This window comes from Notamacropus eugenii, chromosome 1 (genome assembly GCF_028372415.1).
Source record: "Notamacropus eugenii isolate mMacEug1 chromosome 1, mMacEug1.pri_v2, whole genome shotgun sequence".
In the NCBI taxonomy this organism is placed as follows: domain Eukaryota; kingdom Metazoa; phylum Chordata; class Mammalia; order Diprotodontia; family Macropodidae; genus Notamacropus; species Notamacropus eugenii.
In genome coordinates this window covers 182,497,528-182,521,169 of record NC_092872.1, presented here as the reverse complement: position 1 = coordinate 182,521,169, position 23,642 = coordinate 182,497,528, and the positions used below count along the sequence as shown (strand labels likewise).

Sequence of the window (23,642 nt, the reverse complement as noted above, 5' to 3'; positions counted from 1 at the left end):
ACCCCAAATGCAGTCACAAAGAGTTAAACATGACTGGAAGATTATTGAGTAACAACAAATACTATAAAATGGAATTTTCAGTTAAGCTCCCTTGTAGATCTAGACCACAAATCATAATCATTTGGGGACTTTTTATTATTTATTCTTTAAGGCATCTAAATCAGTTATTTGAAATCATCAGTTATATGTTACTTATATCACATAATTTTTGTGAGAAAAGTACTTTGCAAAGTATAAAGCAGCACATAAAATGCAAAGAGTTAACAATTCTAAACTTAGGAAGGACTCAGAGCTAACACTACAGGACTCAGCCGACGTGTAGTCTGTTGTCACAAATTATATGTATAAATACATAAATGATATAAATACATATAAATACTCTTGTGTTGGAGTACTGAAAGATCACCAGTGTGAATTCCTTCCATCAGATCCACTGGGGAGTTTTGCATGTAGGCGAGTTTTCATATAGTGGAACTTTTAAGAACCTCTAACAAAGGATTGTCTCGCTGAACACTGAAATATAATGCCTGTGGAAAAGGCATACTCTTCTGAACAGAAAAATATAAAGTATAACATCTCTAACAGCATGCCATAGCAGATAAGAATCTTGAATTCAAGTTACACCTCTTATACATACTGACTTTATGACTTTGGGCAAGTCACTTAATCTCCTGGTGCTCTAAGCAACATTTTAAGAGAGTAAATTGCTAAAAAGATGATTGACTATTGGGACTACATGGGAAGAGGAGTTTCCACATCTGGAATTATTCATACTGCTGAAATAACATGTCCAGTTGATATCCCTACAAGGCCTCAGAAGGTGTTCAAACTATGCCTCTTTAACATTTTATTAATATTAGACTGCCACTAAATTCCTATTCCGTTGACTCCTTATAGCAAGGTCTCTTAAAACCAATGCCAGTGAAGCACAAGGTCAGGGACATTCTATTGAGCTAACAAGTCTACAGGTGTGGACCCAGAGATGCCATCACCTAAGACCCAGCTTAGCTAAGAAAGGACAGCTAGGTGATGCATTAGATAGAGGGCCAGGTCTGAAGTCGGGAAAATTCATCCTCCTGAATTCAAATCTGACCAAAAACACTAACTGCGTGGCTCTGGGAAAGTCACTTAACCCTGTTTTCTTTGCTCTTCATCAATAAAATGAGCTAGAGAAGGAAGTGGCAAACCACTCCAGTATCTTTGCCAAGAAAACCCTGAATGGGGTCACAAAGAGCCAAACACGATTGAAACAACTGAACAAAAAAACAACCAAGTGAAGAATTTCTTGCCTATAGAAACCCTTTAAAAAACTCTTACTTATAGATGGTGATTACTTACAGATCATTTAAAAAATATATTTATATAAATAACTAATAAGATATTCAATTTTATGTGCTAGAACATTTTGAAACATTTTCTTTTTCTTTTGTTTAAAGATAAAAAAGGAAGCAGAAATGGAAAATCTAGCTAAGAAGTATTTATGTCACATTTTGAAAGAAGAATGCTGGAACTCCATGCACGTAAAAGGCCGATCACTTAAGGTGACTAGTCTTAACATGTTATCTTCGTAATCAACACATTTATCTGTATGTACTGTAATCAATACAGTTATCTCAAGTAATAAATTTTCATAGAAGTGAAAAAATGTGACAATTCTTTCCCTGTTGAAAAATATACCCTCCCAAAGTTCAACATTACTTCATCAGAGCATTATATAACTCTTCTACTACTTCTTATGAGTTTCTTTTTCATTGTCTCTTTATTTTTTTAATATGTAATTTATTTATTTTTCAATTCTCAACATTCACTTCCACAAGAATTTGAACTCAAAAGTTTTTCCCCATCTTTCCCCACCCCCACTCCAGGACAGTCAAAACAATTTTTAGTATTCTTTATGAAAGCTTTGAGTTTCATATTCTCTCCCTTCCTCTCTTCCCATCCACCCTCACTGAGAAAACAAGTAATTCAATATAGGTCATACATGTGTAAACAATGCAAAACACTTCCATAATAGTTATGTTATGAAAGACTAACCACATTTCCCTCTGTCCTATCCCGTCCTCCATTTATTCCATTCTCTCCCTTTACCTGTCCTCCTACAACAGTGCTTCTCATTGTCCTTTTCAGCAATTTGCTGTCCCTTCTATTACCTTCCCTCTCCTATCCCCTTCCCCCTTGCCTTCCTGCAGGGTGAAATAGATTTCCATATCCAATTGAGTGTGTGTTATTCCCTCCTTAAGCTAAATCCCATGAGAGTAAGGCTCACTTTCCTTTCATCTCCCCCCCTTCCCCTCCATTGTAAAAGCTCTCTCTTGACTCTTTTATGTGAGATGATTTGTTACATTCTTTCCCTTTCTCTTATTCCTAGTATATTCCATTCAACAGTAAATTTTATTTTTTTTAAGTTTTCTCCTTTCATATTAAACTTACCCTATGCCCTTTGTCTATGTATATACATATATGTGTATATATATATACACATACACACATACATCCATGTACATATACATACCTACATGTATATAATATATATATACACATACATACCCATACATACACACACACACACACACACACACACACATGCACGCACACATATATTCCCTCTAACTATCCTAATACTGAAAAAGACCTCATGAGTTACAAATACATGTAGGAATGTAAACGGTTTAACTGTAATGAGTTCTTTAAGGCATCTTTTTCCTGTTTGCCTTTTTTTAAATTTATTTACTTATTTTTAGTTTCCACAAGATTTTGGGTTCCAAATTTTCTCCCCATCTCTCCCCTCCCCCCACCCCAAGACATCGTGCATCCTGATTACACCTTCCCCAAATCTGCCCTCTCTTCCTTTCCCTTATTCCCATCTCCTCTATTTTCTTGTAGGGCAAGATAGATTTCTGCACCCCATTACCTGTATTTCTTATTTCCCAGTTGCATGTAAAAACAACTTTTAACATTCGTTTTTAAAACTTTTAGTTCCAACTTCGCTCCCTGCCTCCCTCCCCATCCATCCTCACTGAGAAGGCAAGCAATTCAATATAGGTTACACATGTGTAGTTATGCAAAAAATTTCCATAAAAGCCATGTTGTGAAAGACTAACTATATTTCCCTCCATCCTGTCCTGACCCCCATTTATTCTATTCTCTCTTTTGACCTTGTCCCTCACCAAAAGTGTTTACTTCTAATTATGCCCTCCTCCCATTTGCCCTCCCTTCTATCATCCCCCTCACACCTCACTTATCCCCTTCTCCCTTACTTTTCTGTAGTGTAAGATAGATTTTCATAACAAATTGAGTGTTCATGTTATTCCTTCCTTAAGCCAAATATGATGACAATAAGCTTCACTTTTTCCCTCTCACCTTCCCCCTTTCCTCCTCTATTGAAAAAACTTATTCTTCCCTCTTTTATGAGAGATAATTTGCCCCATTCCATTTCTCCCTTTCTCCTCCCAATATATTCCTCTCACTAATTAATTTTATTTTTTTAGATATTATCCCTTCCTATTTCACCCTGTCCCCTCTGTCTATATATATGTATACAGCCCCTCCAACTAAATACTGAGAAAAGTCTCAAGAGTTACAAATATTATCTTCCATGTAGGAATGCAAACAATTCAACGTTAGTAAGTCCCTTATGATTTGTCTTTCCTGTTCACCTCTCCATGCTTCTCTTGATTCTTGTGTTTGAAAGTCAAATTTTCTATTCAGCTCTGGTCTTTTAGTCAAAAATGCTTGAAATGAAAGTCCTCTATTTCACTGAATGACTATTTTTTCCCCTAAAGTATTATACTCAGTTTTGCTGGGTAAGTGATTCTTGATTTTAATCCTAGTTCCTATGATTTCTGGAATATCATATTCTAAGCCCTTCAATCCCTTAATGTAGAATCTGCTAGATCTTGTGTTATCCTGATTGCATTTCCACAATACTCAGGTTGTTTCTTTCTGATAGCTTGCAATATTTTCTCCTTGACTTGGGAACTCTGGAATTTGGCTACAATATTTATAGGAGTTTTTCTTTTCAGATTTCTTTCAGGAGGTGATCTTTGGAGTTTCCCTTCTAATGGTAGGGAGAAAAAACACACAAAAAGGAGCTGAAAATGGGAGGAAAGGGAGGTAGAAGCAAGGTGCCCATATGGGGACAACATGTAGAAGTTTAGAAACCCAGAAAGAAAGTAAGGACAAAAAGAAGAGGACCCTGGGAGGAACTAACAAGTGTGAGCAGGTAGCATAGCAGAGAGATGTTCCAGGTGAAAAGGACATAGGAATAAATAGATGCTCCAGGGTGAGGAAGCCTCAGATGATGAGGGAAGTTCCTGGTTTAAGAGAGCAGCTAAGGCATAGTGATAAAGTCTGGAAACACAGAAGCAGAGTCAAGAAGGAAATGAAATGAAAATGATTATCAAGGAAGCCACAGAGCACTTTGAATGCCAGGATACAAAATCACCATTGCTAACTATGGTCAACTCTCATAAGTTTTGGTTTGTTTTATCTTAACCAGCATACTATTCCTCCATATCTGGGGAGACCATCCACAGCCCCCTTCTGCTCTTATAACTATAAACCATGTACTTTCACTTGTTGCATTTCTCTTTGGATTTAATTTTTCTTTCTCCTGTCACAAACCTGACTAGATAGTAGAGTTAAGTTTATGATTATGAAACAAAACTAAATTTAAAAAAGTAATACAAGGCAAGGTTCTCAGCTGAGAGGGAAGGATGAGGATGGCAAAAATGGCTTGAGGAGTAAAAATGGTTTGGAGGATTCACTGTAGGGAATGTGATAGCCAATCTGGAAAAAGTGAAAGAATTGATACACCCAGTTAAGGCTAAGTTGACTTTGTTTTCCTTTAAGAACAATTTTAAAATTCAATTTTATTTTCTCTCTCCCCCTCACCCCACTTCCCTGTACTGAGAAAGAAAAGTATGCATAGTCAAGAAAAATTAATGCTTTCATTGACCAATCTATACATATACATTTACATATATTACCCATATGTATGCACATATATATGTATCATATCCATGTATATATGCACATACATAACAGAGGTCTCAAAATGTATTGAAGTCTATCATCTCTCATGTGGTAGGGTAGCATCTGCCATGAGTCCTCTGGAATGGTGTTTCATCACTATTTTGACCAAAGTTACTTGTACATTTTGCCTCCTCTTAACCTCTCTGTCTCTTATTTGGTCATGAAATTTTCCCCATCCATAGATTAGATAAGTAATTTCTTTTTTGCTCTTCTTATTTATGATGTTCACCAATTTGGAGCTTGGCTTGATGTTCATCTTTATCCACTTTCTGCCAGACTGCTTTCCAGTTTTCCCCATGGTTTTTGTTTAATAGTTAATTAAGTACTTGCCATAGCAGCTGAATTTATCAAACACTATTGTGCTCATTTGCTTCTCTATATTGTGTACCTAATCTATTCCACTGATCAATCTATTTCTTACCCAGTACCAAACTTTTGTTTGTTTATTAATTATTATTATTAATTGTTTATTAACAATTAGGACTCTATAATATAGTTTCAGTTCTGGTACTGCCAGGTTCCCTTGCTTCCCAGTTTTTAAAAGAATAATTCCCTTCATATTCTTGACCTTTTGTTCCTCCAGATAAATTGTTATTTTTTTCTAGCTGTATGAGGTAATTTTTTGGAATTTTGATTGATATGGCACTGAATAGAGAAATTAGAGTAGTATTATTACTTTTATTATGTTGACTTATATTACCTAATATTTCTCTAATTATTTAGATTAGTCTTTAAAGAGAGCTTTGTAATTGTAATTACATAGTTCCAGTGTGTCTTGGCAGGTAGACGCCTAGGTAATTTATATTATCCATAGTTATTTTAAAGGAATTTCTCTTCCTATAGCTTGCTGCTGCACTTAATACATAGAAATGTGAATGGTTTATACAGGTTTATTTTATATTCTGCAATTTTTCTAAATTTTCTATTTGTTTCAATTAGTTTTTTAGTTGCTTCTCAGTGCTCTCTAAGTAAAACGTCATGTTATTTGGACAAAGTGATCATTTTGTTTCTTCTTTGCCTTACGCTATGCTCATTCCCTTGTTTTCTTTTTCTTTTCTTGCTACTATATTGGACATTTCTAACTACTATGTTCAATAGTAATGGTGATAATACTCATCCTTGCTTTACACCAATCTTAATAGAAAGGCCTCTAGTTTATCCCCATTACAGAAAATGCTAGCTCTTGGTTTTATATAGATGCTATTTATCATGTCAAGGAAAACTTCATTCAAGTACTTTTTGTTTTTAAATAGGAATAGGTGTTGTATTTTGTCAATAGCTTTTTCTGCAACTGTTGATAGAATCATATTATTTTGTTGTTATGATTAATACGGTCAATTATGTTTATAGGTTTCATAATATTGAACCGGCCCTGTCTTCCTGATGTAAATACCATATGCCCAATGTTTGAAAGAATTTGCTTGTTATTCTATCTATTCCTGGCTTCAGTTTTTACTTATTTTTCTAATAGTGACTTGTTCTCTATTTCTTATTCTATTAATTTAAGCATTTTATATTTTTATAAACGCTCATCTAATTAATTTAGGTTGGCAAACTAATTAAGTGGATAAAAACAGCTTTCTAATTTCATTGTGAATTTAATTTTTATTTTTGATACTGGCAATATCAAGTTAGTAAATAGCTTAGCCATTTTATTGGTCATTTTCAAAAACTAGTTTTCTATTTTATTGATTAATTCAAGGATTTTTTCTTTCAATTTTGTTAATATCTCCTTTGATTTTTAGAATTTCTATTTTAGTGTTTATTTGAGTTTTTCATTTGTTGATTTTCTAGTTTTTTTAATGATCAATGCATTGATCTGTTCTTTATCTTTTTTACTGATGAAAGTTTTTAGGTATAAATTTTACATTATATATTTTGGCAGCACTACACAAATTTTGGTATGTTGTCTCACTATCATTATACTTAATGAAATTACTGGTTATTTCTTGAAGGATAAATTCGAGGTCCCCCATTATTATAATTTTGCTGTCTATTTCTCTCTATAATTCATTTGAATTTTTAAATTTATTTATTTTAAGTTTTCAACATTCATTTCCACAAAATTTTGAGTCCCAAATTTTCTCCCCATCTCTCCCCTTCCCCCACCCCAAAACGGTGAGCATTCTAATTACCCCTACCACCAATCTGCCCTCTCTTCTAACATCCCTCTCTTTCCTTATCCTCATCTTCTTTTTTATCCTGCAGGGCAAGATAAATTTATATACCCCATTACCTGTATTTCTTATTTCCCAGTTGTATGCAAGAACAATACTCAACAGTTGTTCCTAAAACTTTTGAGTTCCAACTTATCTTCCTTCCTCCCTCCCCATTCATCCCCATTGAGAAGACAAGCAATTCAATGTAGGTTATATATGTGTAGTTTGGCAAATGACTTCCATAATAGTCATGGTGTGTAAGACTGACTACATATCCCTCTATCCTATCCTGCCCCCATTTCTTCTATTCTCTCTTTTGACCTTGTCCCTTCCCAAGAGTGTTGACTTCTAACTGCTCACTCCTCCTATTGCTCTCCTTTCCATCATCCCCCCACCCTGCTTATCCCCTTCTCCTCCACTTTCCTGTATTGTAAGATAGGTTTTCATACCAAAATGAGTGTGCATTTTATTCATTCCTTGAGCCAAATGTGATGAGAATAACATTCAAGTTTTCTCTTTCACCTCCCCCCCCCTTTTCCCTCCATTGAAAAGTCTTTCTTTTGCCTCTTTTATGAGAGGTAATTTGCCCCATTCCATTTCTCTCTTTCTCCTCCCAATATATTCCTCTCTCACCCCTTAATTTTATTTTCTTAGATATGATCCCTTCCTATTCAACTCACCCTGTGCTCTGTGTGTGTGTGCGTGTGAGTGTGTGTGTATAATCCCACCAACTACCCAGATTCTGAAAAAAGTTTCAAGAGATACAAATATTATCTTTATATGTAGGAATGTAAATGGTTCAACTTTAGTAAGTTCCTTATTATTCTCTTTCCTGTTTACCTTTCCATGCTTCTCTTGATTCTTGTGTTTGAAAGTCACATTTTCCTTTCAGCTCTGGTCTTCTCATCAAGAATGCTTGAAAGTCCTCTATTTCACTGAACGACCATTTCTTCTTCTGAAGTATTATACTCAGTTTTGCTGGGTAGATGATTCTTGGTTTTAATCCTAGTTCCTTTGGCTGCTGGAATGATATATTCCATGCCCTTCAATCCCTTAATGTAAAAGCTGCTAGATCTTCTATTATCCTGATTGTATTTCCACAATACTCAAATTATTTCTTTCTAGCTGTTTGCAATATTTTCTCCTTGACCTGGGAACTCTGGAATCTGGCTACAATGTTCCTAGGAGTTTTTCTTTTTATATATCTTTCAGGAGATGATCTTTGGATTCTTTCAATATTTATTTTATATTTATATTATCAGGGCAGTTTTCCTTGATAATTTCATGAAAGATGATGCCTAGGCTCTTTTTTTGATCATTGCTTTCAGGTAGTCCCAAAATTTTTAAATTGTCTCTCCTGGATCTATTTTCCAGGTCAGTTGTTTTTCCACTGAGATATTTCACATTATCTTCCATTTTTTCATTCTTTTGGTTTTGTTTTGTGATTTCTTGGTTTTGCATAAAATCTCCAGCCTCCATCTGTTCCATTCTAATTTTTAAAGAACTATTTTCTTCAGTGAACTTTTGAACCTCCTTTTCCATTTGACTAATTCTGCTTTTTAAAGCATTCTTCTCCCCACTGGCTTTTTGAGCCTCTTTTGCCAATTGAGTTAGACTATTTTTCAAGGTGTTATTTTCTTCAGCATTTTTTTGGGTCTCCTTTAGCAAGTTGTTGACTCACTTTTCATAATTTTCTTATATCTCTATCATTTCTCTTCCCAATTTTTCCTCCACCTCTCTTACTTGATTTTTAAAATCCTTTTTGAGCTCTTCCATGGCCTGAGACCATTGAATATTTATTTTGAATGTTTGGGATACAGAAGCCTTGACTTTTATGTCTTTCCCTGATGGTAAGCATTGTTCTTCCTCATCCAAAAGGATAGGAGAAGATATCTGTTCACCAAGAAATTAACCTTCCATAGTCTTATTTTTTTCTCCCTTTTTTGGGCATTTTCCCAACAAGTTACTTGGCTTTTGGGTCCTTTGTCAACAGTAAAGTATACTCTGGGGATCTATAAGATCTCAGTTCCTCCAAGGTGGCATCATCAAGCCTGTACACTGGTCTGGGAGCAATCAGAAACTTTTGTGCCCAGAATCTGTGAGTAGTAGAGTTCCCTCTCCACCACTACCTTTTCTCCAGTTCCACATAACCAGCACTGGGGGCTGAGATTCAGAGCAGCTGCTCAGTTCCCCCAGAGGCTTTACAATGAGGCCTTCAACAATAGATGCAGGCTAGTACCTGCCTTGGGAATCCCACCCACAGCTGCCTCTGCTGTCATCACTTGAGTCAGAAGTTATGGGAAAACTCTGCTCCTTTCTTGGCCAGCTGAAAAAAACCCTCTCACTGACCTCTGGTGCCTGTGGGTTGAGGGATCTGGGCTGCCACTGGGGATTCTGTCCCCAATGCCTGCTCGCTCTTGCTCCTCCTAGTGCTGCATGGCCAAGGCTGGGCTGGTCTCTGCTCCATGTCCAGTGTGACAGACCTTTCCAGTCGACCTTTCAGGTCACCCTGAGCTAGAAATCTCCTCCACTCTGTTGTTCTGTGACTTCTGCTGCTCTAGAATTTGTTGAGAGTCTTTATTTACAGATATTTTATGGGCTGTGGGGAAAGAGCTAGTGTATGTGCATCTTTCTACTCCTCCATCTTGGCTCTGGCCCCTCCCCCCCATAATTCATTTAACCATTCTTTTTAAGAATTTAAACATTATGCCATTTGGCGTGTGTGTGTGTGTGTGTGTGTGTGTGTGTGTGTGTTCAGTGTTGATATTTATTCGTTGTCTATGCTACCATTCAGCAAAATATAGTTTCCATGCACTCTCTTTTATCCTGGCATATTTTGCTGTTTCTTAATCTGAGATCATGATTATAACCCCTGCTTTTTTTACTTAAGAATAATAGATCCTGCTCCAGATATTTATTTTAACTCTATGTACATCTTTCTGTTTCAAGTATGTTTCTTGTAAATGATATAGTTGGATTCTGGTTTTTGATCCATGCTATCCTATTTTCTCTTTTTCAATTCACCTCTTATTCTCTCATTTCCCTGCTTTGTAAAGTACATTTTAATACCTAACTTTTAGTTTTTCCCTTCTTTGACTAGTTCAGATGAGAGTGAGGTTCAAGTGTTACCTGCCCCCCTCTACCCCTTCCCCATTTTTAGAGAACTTCATCTGAACAACCCAATTCATAAAATAATATACCCCATCCTTCTTTTCCCTCCCAGCTCCTATCCCTGTACAGTAGTCCTCTTTTGCTCTCATTTCATTCTTTTTTTAATCATCAAAACATTAATCCCAGTCTGTCTAATTAAACTCCCTCTATAATCCCTGATGATGATAGTATTCGAAAGGGATACATATATCATCTCCCCATATTATAATCTTAACAGTTTATTCTTATTTAGTCCCTTATGACTTTTGATTTGTGTTTACCTTTTAATGTTTCTCTTAACCCCTGTATTTGAACTTCAAAGTTCCTACACAGCTTTGAACTTTTCATCAAAAGACCTTGGAAGTCCTGCATTTCTTTAAAGGTTCATTTCTCTCCTATAGCTTTATGCTCAATTTTCCTGGTTAAGTTCTTTGACCTGGAAGCTCTGGATTTGGACTATTATATCCCTAGTTTTCATTTAGGATATGAGCAGTGTATTCTCTATATTTCTACTTTGTCCTTTTTCTTCTAGTTGTAATAAGTCTGGGCAATTTTCCTTTAAGATTTATTAAAATATGAGTTGTTTTGGTCAAGGCTTTCAGATAAGATGTTCCAATGATCCTTAAATGATCTGTACTTGATTTATTTTGCAGGTCACCTGTTTTTTATGAGATAAAAAAATCTTCCATTTTTCAGTCTTTTGACTTTTAAAAATATTTTTATGTACAATATAATACTAAAAAAAACCCTAAAAAAAACCAAATCTGAAACAACTCAAAAAAAGTTGAAGGAACAAAGAAGACAAAAGCTCCAGAACACACCCCCAAAAGTGCATAGAGTTTGGCCTGAACACTAAATCCAAAGTCATGTAAGTAAGCTAGAAGAATGAGCAAATAAAAAATTCTCACCATAAAGAGCTATTGTGAACAACATTTTTAAGACACAAATTCAGGAGAAGAGAATGACACCAAAATACCTAAAATCAAAATATCAAAGGAAAATGCAACTTAGACAAAAGTTCAACTATAATTCATGGAAGAAATAAGCAAGAATTTAAGTGTTTTTGTAAATGAAATAAGAGTGCTAAAAGAAAGAACTGAAAAAGCAATGAGAATAATGTTATCTTGACATAAGAGGTACAAAACCTAACTCAAACAAAACATTTTCTTGAAAATTAAAATGGACTATACAAATCAATGACTTCATAAGGAAAATAAGCTTTATAGTCTTTTTACACCTTTTCCCCTGCCACTGTTTACTCCAGTGACACTGGCTTCCTTGCTATCCCATGAAGAAGACATTTCATCTCTCAGTTCCAGGGATTTTCTCTGACTCTCCCCTTTCCCTGAGATGCTCTTCCTCCTCATTTCTGCCTACTGGCTCCCCTGGTTTCCCAAGTCCCAACTAAAACCCCATCTTTTATGGGAAACTATTCCCAAACACTCTTAATTGCAGTACCTTTCGTGTATTATTTATTTCCTATTTATCTTGAAAATAACTTGTTTTTACATATTTCTTTGCTTGTTGTCTCTCCTATTAGACTGTAAGCTCCTTTTGGATAGGGACTATCTTTTGATTCCTTTTGTATCTACAGTGCTTCGCACAATACCTGGCACATAGTTGGCATTTAACAAATGTCTAGTAGCTATTTATTTTTATTGATGATAAGAAATAGTCTTTTGGCAGATCCTTACCATCTACATCTTATAAGGCAAGGAAGTGTCTCATGAAATTATTTCACATTGTCTGTGAGTATACATGAAAACTAAATCTACCAATTCCTTTGTTCTCCTAGAATCTGTGAACCATTCTTCCATTTAATACCTTTTTTGTGTCTTCTGGATTTTTTATCCCAAGACTCTCAATATTGAAGACCTCATGTACATGTGTCATCACTAGGCAAATCAAAAAATTGTACATGTGCTAGACTGTATAGTCCAATATGCTCACTATGTATAGTCCAAACAGCACTGGACTTTGAATTGGAAGACTGGAACTGACATTAATTATATGAGCATGGACAAGTCACTTAACCCTTTTGAATCTATTTACTTGTCAATGAAATGAAGATCATATTTGTACTGTGTCATAGAGTTGCTGTGAGAAAAAAATGCTTTGCAAACCTTAAAATATTCTATAAATGTGAATTTACTACTAGAAGTTATGATAATAACTTATATTGCTATGTATCAACTATGTCAATACTCATACAGGTGAAATAATTTTTCCATTAAAAAAGCAAATTATCAAAATTTATTATTATGAACCTCTGGATAGTATGTTGAAAGTGAAGGACTAGCCATATTTTCTGATGCCTTTAATCTCTCAAACCTCTCTTAAAAAAAGAATTTATGTGACAAAGATAAAAAAAACAAACTTCAGTTGTCTCCAGGATTTAGGATACCTGAAATCCAAAAGAAAGTAAAAAACAAAGAAACAACCCACAAACTGGCTTGTATAATGCATTCACTAAGCAATGCCCCCTATACCTCATACTATCTGAAGCAAGATTGCACTAGCCTACTCACACAAACTACCAGCAAGACCCAACCCCACACCCTGATCTCCCCTTCCTCTTTCCAATGCATGAAGATCTCAGCTCTAGGTCATGAAAGTCTGCAATACTCTGGACAACAGAAGTTCACTTGGGCCACAGACAACTCCACAGTGAGCAGCATTCTGTACTACAAAAGATCTCTGAAGACCAGAAATAGAGAAAGGGAAAGGGGCAGGACATATGCCTAGGCTTAAAATGGAGCTCAACACCACATCTCACACCCCACCCCACTTCCTTTCCCCAAGCTTCAGAGACCCAGACTACAAAAAATTGACCATGTGCTACCACTAGTGTGGCTGCTCTTTGAACTACTGGTGCCAAGACAGAAAACAGAGGAACAGAGAGGAAACCAGACAGAGTAGAGAGTAGGTAGGTATGTAGGCAGGGGGTGAGGGAGGAAGTTTTTCTGTATATTACTCCAGAAACCTGAGGAAAAGTACTCAGCACCCACCAAAAAGTCATCTGGGGCAGAGATATAGGTTGGTACAATGAATTGCACAGTTGGGAGGAGGCTGAGATGCTTTAAGATTTAGCTCCCCAGGAAACTACCAACAAATGGCAGCATGACTCAGAAAGTGAGTAATAAGGGAAAACAAAGAAGAAAAAATACTGAAATTACCAAAGATATCAGGAGAAAAAAACTCATTGACCTTGAAGATAAGCAGATAAATCAACAGGGAAAAAACAGTAATGGCAGTAGGAAATATATCCTCAAGATCTAATAAACAAGTTCAAGCTTCTATAAATAAATATTGAAAAACAAGGGAAAATGGTCCAACATCTCATGAGACAGAGGGCCCTGAAGAAAGCAAAGAGAACATGGAAAAACAAACACACTGTTCCTGAATTTTTCAAAAGAAAAATGAGAATCATGAGAGCAGAATTTATGACTTGAACAGCAAAAGTAACAAACTATAGAAAACTGAAAATCTGCAATGGCAAGTCCTACTAAAGAAGAAAAAAGAGAAAACAATAGACTGGGAATACAAATATACAAAAGTCAAAGACAACCTAGAAGAAGAGAAACAAAAAGGCAATAACATTTAAAAATATGCTCACTAAAACAATGTACAGAAGTCAAAGATAATCTAGAAGAAGAAAAGCAAAAAAGCAATAATATTAAAAGAAAATATGCTCACAATGCAAGCAAAACATATTGATCACAAAGACAGGGTACATAAACACAACCTAAGGATCATATGTCTCCAGGAAGAACATGACAGGACAAAAGACCTTAACATTGTAATGCAAGAAATAAGAGACCTGCCCAGAACTTCTGAACAAAAAAATAAAATAACTGTTTAAAAAGAAACAACTATTTAAAGATTGTCTGCAGAAAAAAATATCCCAAGACTGAAAACTCCAAGACTGGTGTTAAATTTGACAATTCAGTTCAGAAAGAAAAAGCTCTGCAATCAAACAGGAGAAAGACTTTCATATGTAAAGTAAAGAAATTCAAATGACACAAGACTATTCTATACCCACCAGAGAATGTAGGAAGAGATGAAATAATGCCTTCCAAAGAACAGTGGAGCCCAGGATGCAGTCCAGAGTGACCTACCCTGCAAATATGAGTTTTGTCATATGTGAAAAAAAGATGAATGTTCGATAATGAGCAATCTGAAATATTTTTAGAAAGAAAATCAGACTTGAATAGATGATTTGTTTCTCAAAGATTCCAAGAACAGAAATTCAGGAGGAGTGAATAAATGCAGCAACTGAGGACAGCAACAGAGTAACAGCAGAGAGAGACCAGTAAGAGACTTCTTTCAAAATGTACATAAGGAAATAGGGGTGAAAACAGAAATCCAGTGGAAGTAACCCAAGGGTATCACCAAGTCCTGTGGCCCAAATATGTTCACCCAAAAGTGACTTGGTGATACCTTGCCTACAGCTGAATGAATGGGGTTTGGGGAGGTTTTTTTGCATTTTTTTTTGTTTGTTTGTTTGTTTTGGGAGAACTACCTTACAATATGGGAGTATACATGGAAAGGGTAAAGGAAGCAGGGTGATAGAGAGCAATGTGTGATATGTCTGGGTCAAATTAAGACTCACAATAAGAAAAGGTGACCTTAATAAGAGAAGAATATGTAGGGGAGTGAGTGGGAGGGGTGAAGATTGAAAAAATGTGGAAAGGAAGAAGGTCTTGCTTTGGTGGTAGGAGGGAATTCCAGTGGTGAATGATCCTATTGCATGAAAAGACCTCTCTGTGAAGGGAGATAGAGACCTTGTACTGAGTATGACCTGGAGGATTTGGTCTACTTATCCTACCTTGGAAGGGGGGAAGTTGGAACTCCTGGTAGTAACTGGCACCTAAGAAAATGAAAAGGCATAGATCCAGGGGGAGAGATTTTGAGGCAAATGGGTAATAAAAGTAAGCAGGGAAAGGTATAGATTGGGCTACATAACTAAGGATACAATGGAAGAAGGGGCCCTACCATGGCGCAATGTTCTCCCTTACACCTGTGATACTCAGCATTATTCTGTGGGTGAAACACTATGAAAAAGAGAAATATGGGAGCAAGCTCTTAAGGCAATGACAGAAACTACCCAGAAGAGAAAGCCTAGGATAAACAGCTTGGGAAATGAGAAGCATTAGAAAATTACAGAGGTCATAAATCAGAGAATGAAGGGCTAGAAGATAGAGGATAATGAAGAGAGTGAGAGAAATCCTTTTCTGGGAAAATTTAAAAATAAATTTTAAAAACTAGTAAACAAGACTAGGTGAAGGAGAGGTTAGGACGAGAGGGAAATCTACTTGACTAATTGAGAGGGAAAAGACGGGGGAAGGATTACATAATCAGATAAAAACAACAGATAAAAAATAACTAATAAACAAAACCCCAAATGAAAAGGGATAACAAATAAGAGGAGGGGATCAGGGGTGAGAGGAAGAGAGCCAGTAGAAACACAGCCATCTTTTAAAAGATTGGAGTAAAATTACTGAAGGAACACTGTATCATGTTAACAGGTAATGATGGAGGGGGGAAGGAATCACAACAAACACAAAAATGTATTGGAGATAAATGTAGGAAAAGATAAACTTGCATCTTTTGAGATGATCCTGACTTTAAATATGAATAGTTAATAATCCAATAAAATGAAAAAGAATAACTTACTGGATAAGAACACAAAACCCTATAATCCATTGCTATTTGCAAGAAACACATTCTAAAAACAAAAACACACACAAAATAAAATAGTGTATGGGGAGAAAATTTAATATGCATCAACTGAATCCAAAAAAGCAGGAATTACAATCAAGTTGTCTAACAAAGCAAAAACAAACATTCAAAAATAAATAGATATAAATGGGGAAACTACATTATGCAGAAAGAAATCATAGGTAACAAACCAATACCAATGATAAACTTAGATTCTCCAAAAGTTTTAGCATCCAAATTCATAAAGGAAACATTTGCACTTCAAGAAGACGTAGATAGTAACACAGTGACAGGAGACTTCAATATCCCACTATCAGTTTTGGATAAATATAACAGAAAGGTAAACAAAAGGGAAAGAAGAAACTGAACAAATGTCTGAAGAAATGAGTTAAAAGACTTATGTAATCTTCTAAATGGGACTGAAAAAAATTTCTTGATATTTCTCATATTTTTCAATATAACTTCACACTTTTACATAAATTCACCGCATTCTAGGACACCAAAGTAGATCAAACAAATGTAAAAAGGCAGAAATATGTAATATATCATTTGTACATAAATAATAAAATAATAAGCAATAAAATAGTAATTTGTTCAGGAATCACAAAAAAAAAAAAGACAAACCCAAATGGAGTTAAGAATTAAATCCTAAATAATAAGTGGATCAAAGAACAAATCATAAAAAATAGATATGATGTAAAAGAAAATGATAACGATGAAACAACATGTCAAAATTTCAAGAATATTCCTAAAGCAGTCAACGAGGGAAAATTAATGAACTGAATAAACATTTTTTAAAAATTAGAAAGACAATGTACAAGCAAACCAAAAATAAGCACAAAAGGGTAGATATTTAAAAATAGGAGAGTAATAAATAAATTGGAAACAAAAAACCATGATTAATAGAATGAAAAGCTAGTTCTTTGAAAAGACTAATAAAATTGATAAACTCTTCACTAATCTAATTAAAAAGAAGAGAGCAGAAAATCAGATCAATAACAGATCAAATGAACAAGGTAAAATCACAAGAAGTAAAAATAATGATCATAACATATCATGCATAGTTATAGACTGACAAAATTGAGAATACAAAAAGATGAAGAGGAATAACTTTAAAAACATAAAATATCCAAATTGTCAGAAGACCAAATAGAGATCTTAAATAATCCAGTCTCAGAAAAGTAAACAGATCCAGCTGTAAAGGAACTACCAAATTAAAAAAACTCTTGATCCTAAAAAAGTCATAGGAAAATTCTATCAAACTTTTTTTTAAACTTACTACCCATACTTCACAAATTATTTTCAAAAATCGAGAAAGAAAGGACCCTACTAGACTTCTTTTATGAGACAAATATAAGCCTAATTCCTAAACCAAGTAAAGATGAAACACAGGGAAAAAGCTATAAGCCAATATCATTAATAATGAATATTAACTCAAAAAATATAAAGAAAATACTGTCAAAACAAACTATAATGATTTATCCAAGAAATCATTCACTATGACCAAGAGGGATTTATGCCAGGGATGGAAAGAATGATTCAACATTAGGAAAACAACCAGCATGATTTGCCATAATAGAAACCAAAAACACATGATCGTATCTATAGATGCAGAAAACACTTTTTGCCTAAGTACAACATTCTTTGTACTTTAAAAAAAGAAAAAACTCCTAGAGGCATAGAGGGACTTTTTTTAATATAAAAAAGCATCTTAAAAACACTTAATGTTGCTTATTAGAATTGTAATGTTACTTATTCGATTTTTCACAATTTAACTGAAAACATGTTTAACTCTGTTATTTTTATATTTTTCAAGTCCTTTCATTGTCCTTTGGAGGTTAATAATTTCCCAATGAAAGAACGTGCACCAGAAGAGCTTCAAGAATTGGAGACCGTCTTACAGCAAAGGAAGACTGAAGCAACTGAATATAAAGTATGACTTGGAATATTTCTATATTCTAGTTCTTAATATAGATTTCAATTGAAATTCGATGAAATAGATGTACAGTGGAGAGTTAACCTTAAGAAGACTGGCTGTGTGATCTGGGCCAAGTCATCTAACTTCTCAGATATCTAGCAACTCTTTAAGACTCTTGAGTTGCAGAGGTGACATCTTGTATTGTAGAGAGTTTCCTTACTTGGGAGGTTCCTATACCAATAAAATCATAAGTTCGGTCCATACGATAATGGCTAGTATTTATATAGAGTTTTAAAGTCTGCAAAGTGCTTTAAATATGTTATCTCATTTGATCTTCACAACAGCCCTGGGAGGCAGGCAGTGTTACTATCCCTGTTTTACAGATTAATACACTTAGGCATAGAAAGGTAAAATGACTTGCCAGGTGTCACACAGCTAGTAAGTAGCTAAGGCTGAATTTGAATTAAGGTCTTCTTGACTCCAGGTCCAAAGTGTTAGCTACTGTTGCACTTAGCTGCCATATCCCATCTAATGAATAATATATACTTGGAAAATATTCATGGCTGTCCTTCACATAAAAAGATGAATGAATATAGCACATGAGTCTTTAATTATTTCCATAGTAGTGGTGAGGAACTACCTTTAGTCATACATACTCTCCTTACAATCAGATCAGCGATTATACATTTCCAAGACAATTAATTGGTCAAGTGTGGAATACATTTTGTTACTGTGAAACTGTGTTTCTCTGGACAAAACCCATTGGCCTATACAAGTTAGAATGTATAGCCATGGTCTCATTAAAACTATTCTCTAGTCACCTATTCTACTTGGCATTGCAAAAGAATGAAGTCAGACCTGGAAAAGTAACACATTTTTCAATGTAATATAAGCTACTGAGAGGATGTCAAGCACGTTCCCTGTATAGTTTTCTAAAATACAAAATGAGATTAATATTTAATATCTACTGCTTGACATACATATCAATCACCATGTGAATTCTTATATAAAATACAAACTAACAGGATATATTTTTTCATGTTTAAGTAACAAGACCCACCTTAAGATACTTACATGGACAAGCTATTCTGCCAACCTTGTTCAAAAATAATTTACAATTGAATACAAATTTTACTGTTATCACACATCTGTAGTATACAAGTTAAATCTCTTTCTTAAGGCTTTTAAGATCCACCTGTCATTCTGAATACTGATGCAGAGAGCAGAATTTAATGCCTTAAATTGATTTTTAAATAATTATGTTGTTGACAGGTTGCTATTTAGAGGCATAATTAAGACTTGATAACTACTTAATAATGAACGTTCTCTGTTTTTCCATACAAAGCTGCGGAAGGAAATTGTAGAAGTTCAATCCACAGGTATAACTAAAAAGGATACTGAAGAGGAAGAGGAGGAGGAAGAGGAAGAGGAAGAAAAAGAAAAAAAAGAGAGCAACTTTCCCAATTACTTCCTTGGCAGCCTAAGTTCTGAGTTTGGCACAGACATAAGTATGTTATATAGCCAGTTAGAACTTCACACCAGAGAAGAGAAAGTCAACCAGATTGTACTACTAAAGGTGAATTATTTTTATCTTCCAGATCAGTAAAGCTTTCTTGTAAAGTGCTTTCTTAAGTCCCAGACTTATGATACAAATCAAATTATATCCTTTTACACGTTCATAAATTTTGACACATTCTATGACTCAACTGCCCCTTCCTCAATCATCCTTCCCCTAGGATTATCTCTACTGTGGGTACCTCCCTCCCCTGTGGTACTCTGCTGAGATATGTTAAGAGCATATTATATTAGGGAGGAAAGGAATAAGCATTCCTGTAGTGCTAGGCACTGTGCTAAGCACTTTACAAATATTCTTCTTTGATCTTCGTAACAATCCTGTTAGCTAGAGCTGTTATTATCCCCATTATTACAGTTGAGGAAACTGAGGCAAACAAAAGTTAAGTGAATTGCCTAGAGTCAGTCAGCTAGTAAGTGCCTGAGGCTGGTTGTCCCGACTCCTGGCTCAGTGCTCTATCCATTACACCATCCAGCTGCCTCACATTAGTATCATAAATAATGTTAAACAGGTCTGGGATGCCACTATTACATCTTTGTCCTGAATTCTCTTCTTCCAAAAGACATTTCATCTTAACATTAGACAGAAGACAAACAGGGTCCCAATGGCAAAAGAAAAATTCCAATATAAAGTGGTTTTGTCCTTTTCCCCCTAAATCACAACATCTCATGTAACAGATAATAGACAACACCTAATCTTTGATTAAAGGAAACTTTCAATTAAAAGCCAATCCAAGAGAGAAAAGTTTAGTATGACAGCTATTAATCTTAGAGGAATGGGGAAGCATCTTGAGCTTGAGCTTGACCCTTTGCATTTACACTTGATTCTTTGAATTTCAGAGCTGGAAATTACTCTGGGGATTGTGTGGTCCAATTTTTTAATTTTATAGATGAAGAATGTCCATAGTCCAGAGAATAAAATGTTTTGCTCAAGGTCATGGTTAATAATAGAAAAGAGATCTTCTAACTCTAAATACAGTGCCTTTTCTATAGTATTATACTTAAAGCATTATTTTAGTAAGACTAAGTTGGTAGTGATTTGCAGGATGGATTTAGAGTAGGGGTGGAGCAAAGAATTGTTAAGATGGTGGCATGATACTGACAGTAAAAAAATAACTTATAACATATATGATATTTCAGGACATTATTTATAAAATCAAAACTGAGTTCAATAAAGACTTCGATCTTGTATATCGACAAAAAGAGTTGGAAATCACACGTGTGAATGAAAGAAACACGCATATTCAAGGAATTATTACAGAACTAGATCTTGGGGAAGAAATATGGCAACCAGTATTTGAAGACTGTGAGAAGCCAGAGAGGAATCTAGTTGTAGAAGATCATGAGGTACATTCTTTCCTTACTTTCTACGACTGCTTTCTTGCTTCTCTTTTGTACTTGTCTCCTTGGATTGACTGTTGACAGAGGAGGGAGGAGGGGAGAGGGGGGGGGAGGGAGGAAGGGAGGGAGGGAGGGAGAACCAGTTTCACCTTCAGATGATGCCTTACAGTATATAAATTTTCCTCACAATAATTTTATGCAGCAATTTCACATCATCTACTCATATTAAATAGAAAAATGAGACTCAGAGAAGGTAAGTGTCTTGCTCTCAGTCATTTCAATAATCTAGGGGCTTATGGACCAATGGTTCTTGCTCTTGCTTCTTGAAGAGGACCAAAATGACATCACTATGTTAGAGTGAAGTTACAGGGTGTCCGACTGACTGATCAGACCAATATGAGCCAGAATGCTCTACCACAGGTTGGACACAAATAATCCATGTGAATATTTGGGGAAGATTCTCTAAATTTTTTCGTCTTGCATTCCTTGAGATACTTCAATTCTGCTTTGTTCATAGAGCACAGTGTCTTCTTTGATGCAGATATAGCCATGCTGGGCAGTCCTTTGCCAGTGTCTCCCATATCATACAATCAATCAATTCCAAAATTCTTAAGAGAGACTTTGAGACAGTCCTTGTATCACTTCTGACTATCCTGTAGGTGCTTGCCTTGTGTGAATTCTGAGTAAAATAGTCTTTTAGGCAATTGTGTTTGGCATTCAAACAACATGGCCAGCCCACTGGAATTAATGCATTAGACAAATAGCTCTGTTACCATGACATGTTACCTTACAGAAACAGGCCATTATGAATAGGTGACGGGGTACTTAAATGAGAATGTGCTCTACAGGATATTTATACAGGGATCCAGGAAATGGACAGAAGGGTTACAGCCTTACACTATCTGTCATCAAATTATTTATAATTGCTTCAATTCAAGATGTTTACCAAGATTACATAAAGGTACTGAGATGAATGATATAAATAGGGAGATTCATTGTAACACTGTGACTAGATAGAGGGCAGCTAGGTGATGTAGTAGATAGAGCACGAGTGTAGGAGTCAGGAGGATCTGAGTTCAAATCTCACCTCAGACACTTGACACTCACTTAACCCCAATTGCCTCATCCTGGGTCATCTCCAGTCATCCTGATGAATATCTGGTCACTGGATTCAGATGGCTCCAGAGAAGAAGTGAAGCTGGTGACCTGCACAGCCCTCCCTCACTCAAAACAAAGTCAAGTGCAGGAAGACCAGCATGGTCTTCTTTGGCAACGAAGGACGAACACACACACTAGATAACTGAGGGCTACTTCAGTGTCGGAGTTTGTCTTCAATCTTTCTATCTTCTGATTGGGTTCAGGGTTCATTTCATTATACCATGCTGGTTCTCATTAAATGAAATTAAAATACTATGATCATATTTCTTTAGGAAATGTAAAGTATTGTAATATGCCCAGAAAACTCTACTTGCTCATAGAAATAGAGACTAGACCTGTAATTTCATTTGTATAGGGAACTCCTGTATAAATCTGAGTTTCCATTTCATTTGGGAATTTCCCAAATGAGGAAACTTCCTTTACCAATGCACGTGCAGCATCTTCTATGATACTTAATAGTCTCAAGAGCTGCCTCCCAGTACACTGAGAAATGATGTGGTTCACCTGGGCATGAGGCCAGTATTTGTCAGCAGTCGCATGGAACTCAGTTCTTCCAGGCTACAAAACTGGCTCTACCCACTACACCATGTTGTCTCATACTTGCTTCTATTAAATTAAATTGCTTAATTCTAGCTAAAACATATGTTTAGTAGAAGTATTGACATGAATTCATTTTTGAGCTCAATTCTTTCCTGTAAGTTCAGAAAGATGCCTGAAACATACCTTCTGAAGGAGAGGAGAAAATTTCTCTTGTACTCTCACTTCCATTCATTCACTTTTGTAGCTGCCGCCCAGAAGGATGTAGAATAACAAAGGGAATAAGAAAACCTCGGTTCCAATCCTACCACACTATTGGGCAATTCATGCAACTTTTCTGAGCCTCATTTTCCTCATCTGTAAAATGGGGATAATGCACAAGGTTTTTGTGAGATTCAAGTGAAATAATATTGCTTCAGAAGCTACAAAATACTATATTAACATAAGACATGGTCATTTAAAAACATTACAGTGAATATAATAATTTGTGCCCTACCTAGACCAACATCTCATTTGATATACCAAGACAAGATCAAAATTGGTCATGATAAACAAATTAGGGGATCATAGAATAGTTTATCTGTCAAAGTTATGAATACAGGAAGAATTTATGACCAAATGAGAGATGGGGAGCATGACAAGATGTAAAATGTATAATTTTTATTATTAAATTAAAAATGTTTTGCACAAACAAAACCAATGTAACTATGATTAGAAGGAAACCAGAAAACTGGGGAGGGGGGAGTTTCAACATGTTTCTCTGATAAAAGGTCTCATTTCTCAACTATAGAGAGAACTGAGTCAAAGTTATAAGACCATGAGTCATTCCCCAATTGATAAATGGTCAAAGGAAATGAACAGGCAATTTTCCAATGAAAAATAAAAGTTACCTATAGTCATATGAAAAAAGTGCTCTAAATCATTATAGATTAGAGAAATGGAAATTAAAACAACTCTGAGGTACCACCTCACACTTATCAGATTGGCTAATATTACAGAAAAGGAAAATGACAAATGTTGGAGGGGATGTGGGAAATTTGGGACACTAAAGA

The 23,642-nt window shown here is 35.4% G+C and overlaps 1 protein-coding gene and 1 long non-coding RNA gene across 9 annotated transcripts in view; one reads left to right on the top strand and one right to left on the bottom strand.

Moving 5' to 3' along the window:
- The window catches only part of LOC140512388 (uncharacterized), a 209,785-nt gene that overhangs the window by 121,753 nt on the left and 64,390 nt on the right, over positions 1-23,642 (bottom strand). The window contains exon 4 of one of the 5 annotated variants that reach the window (XR_011969761.1): positions 21,069-22,947. The exons of the other annotated variants lie outside the window; for them this stretch is intronic. This is a non-coding gene — a long non-coding RNA (uncharacterized lncRNA). Of the gene's footprint in view, positions 1-21,068; positions 22,948-23,642 lie in introns of those variants that run through there. 5 annotated transcript variants of the gene reach the window in all.
- The window catches only part of LOC140512357 (cilia- and flagella-associated protein 43-like), a 193,199-nt gene that overhangs the window by 120,332 nt on the left and 49,225 nt on the right, over positions 1-23,642 (top strand). For all 4 annotated transcript variants that reach the window (XM_072621506.1, XM_072621508.1, XM_072621516.1 and 1 more), the window contains 4 exons: positions 1,437-1,541; positions 17,881-17,997; positions 19,328-19,558; positions 20,695-20,901. In XM_072621506.1, the coding sequence (XP_072477607.1) occupies positions 1,437-1,541; positions 17,881-17,997; positions 19,328-19,558; positions 20,695-20,901 (660 nt within the window). The remainder of the gene's footprint in view (positions 1-1,436; positions 1,542-17,880; positions 17,998-19,327; positions 19,559-20,694; positions 20,902-23,642) is intronic.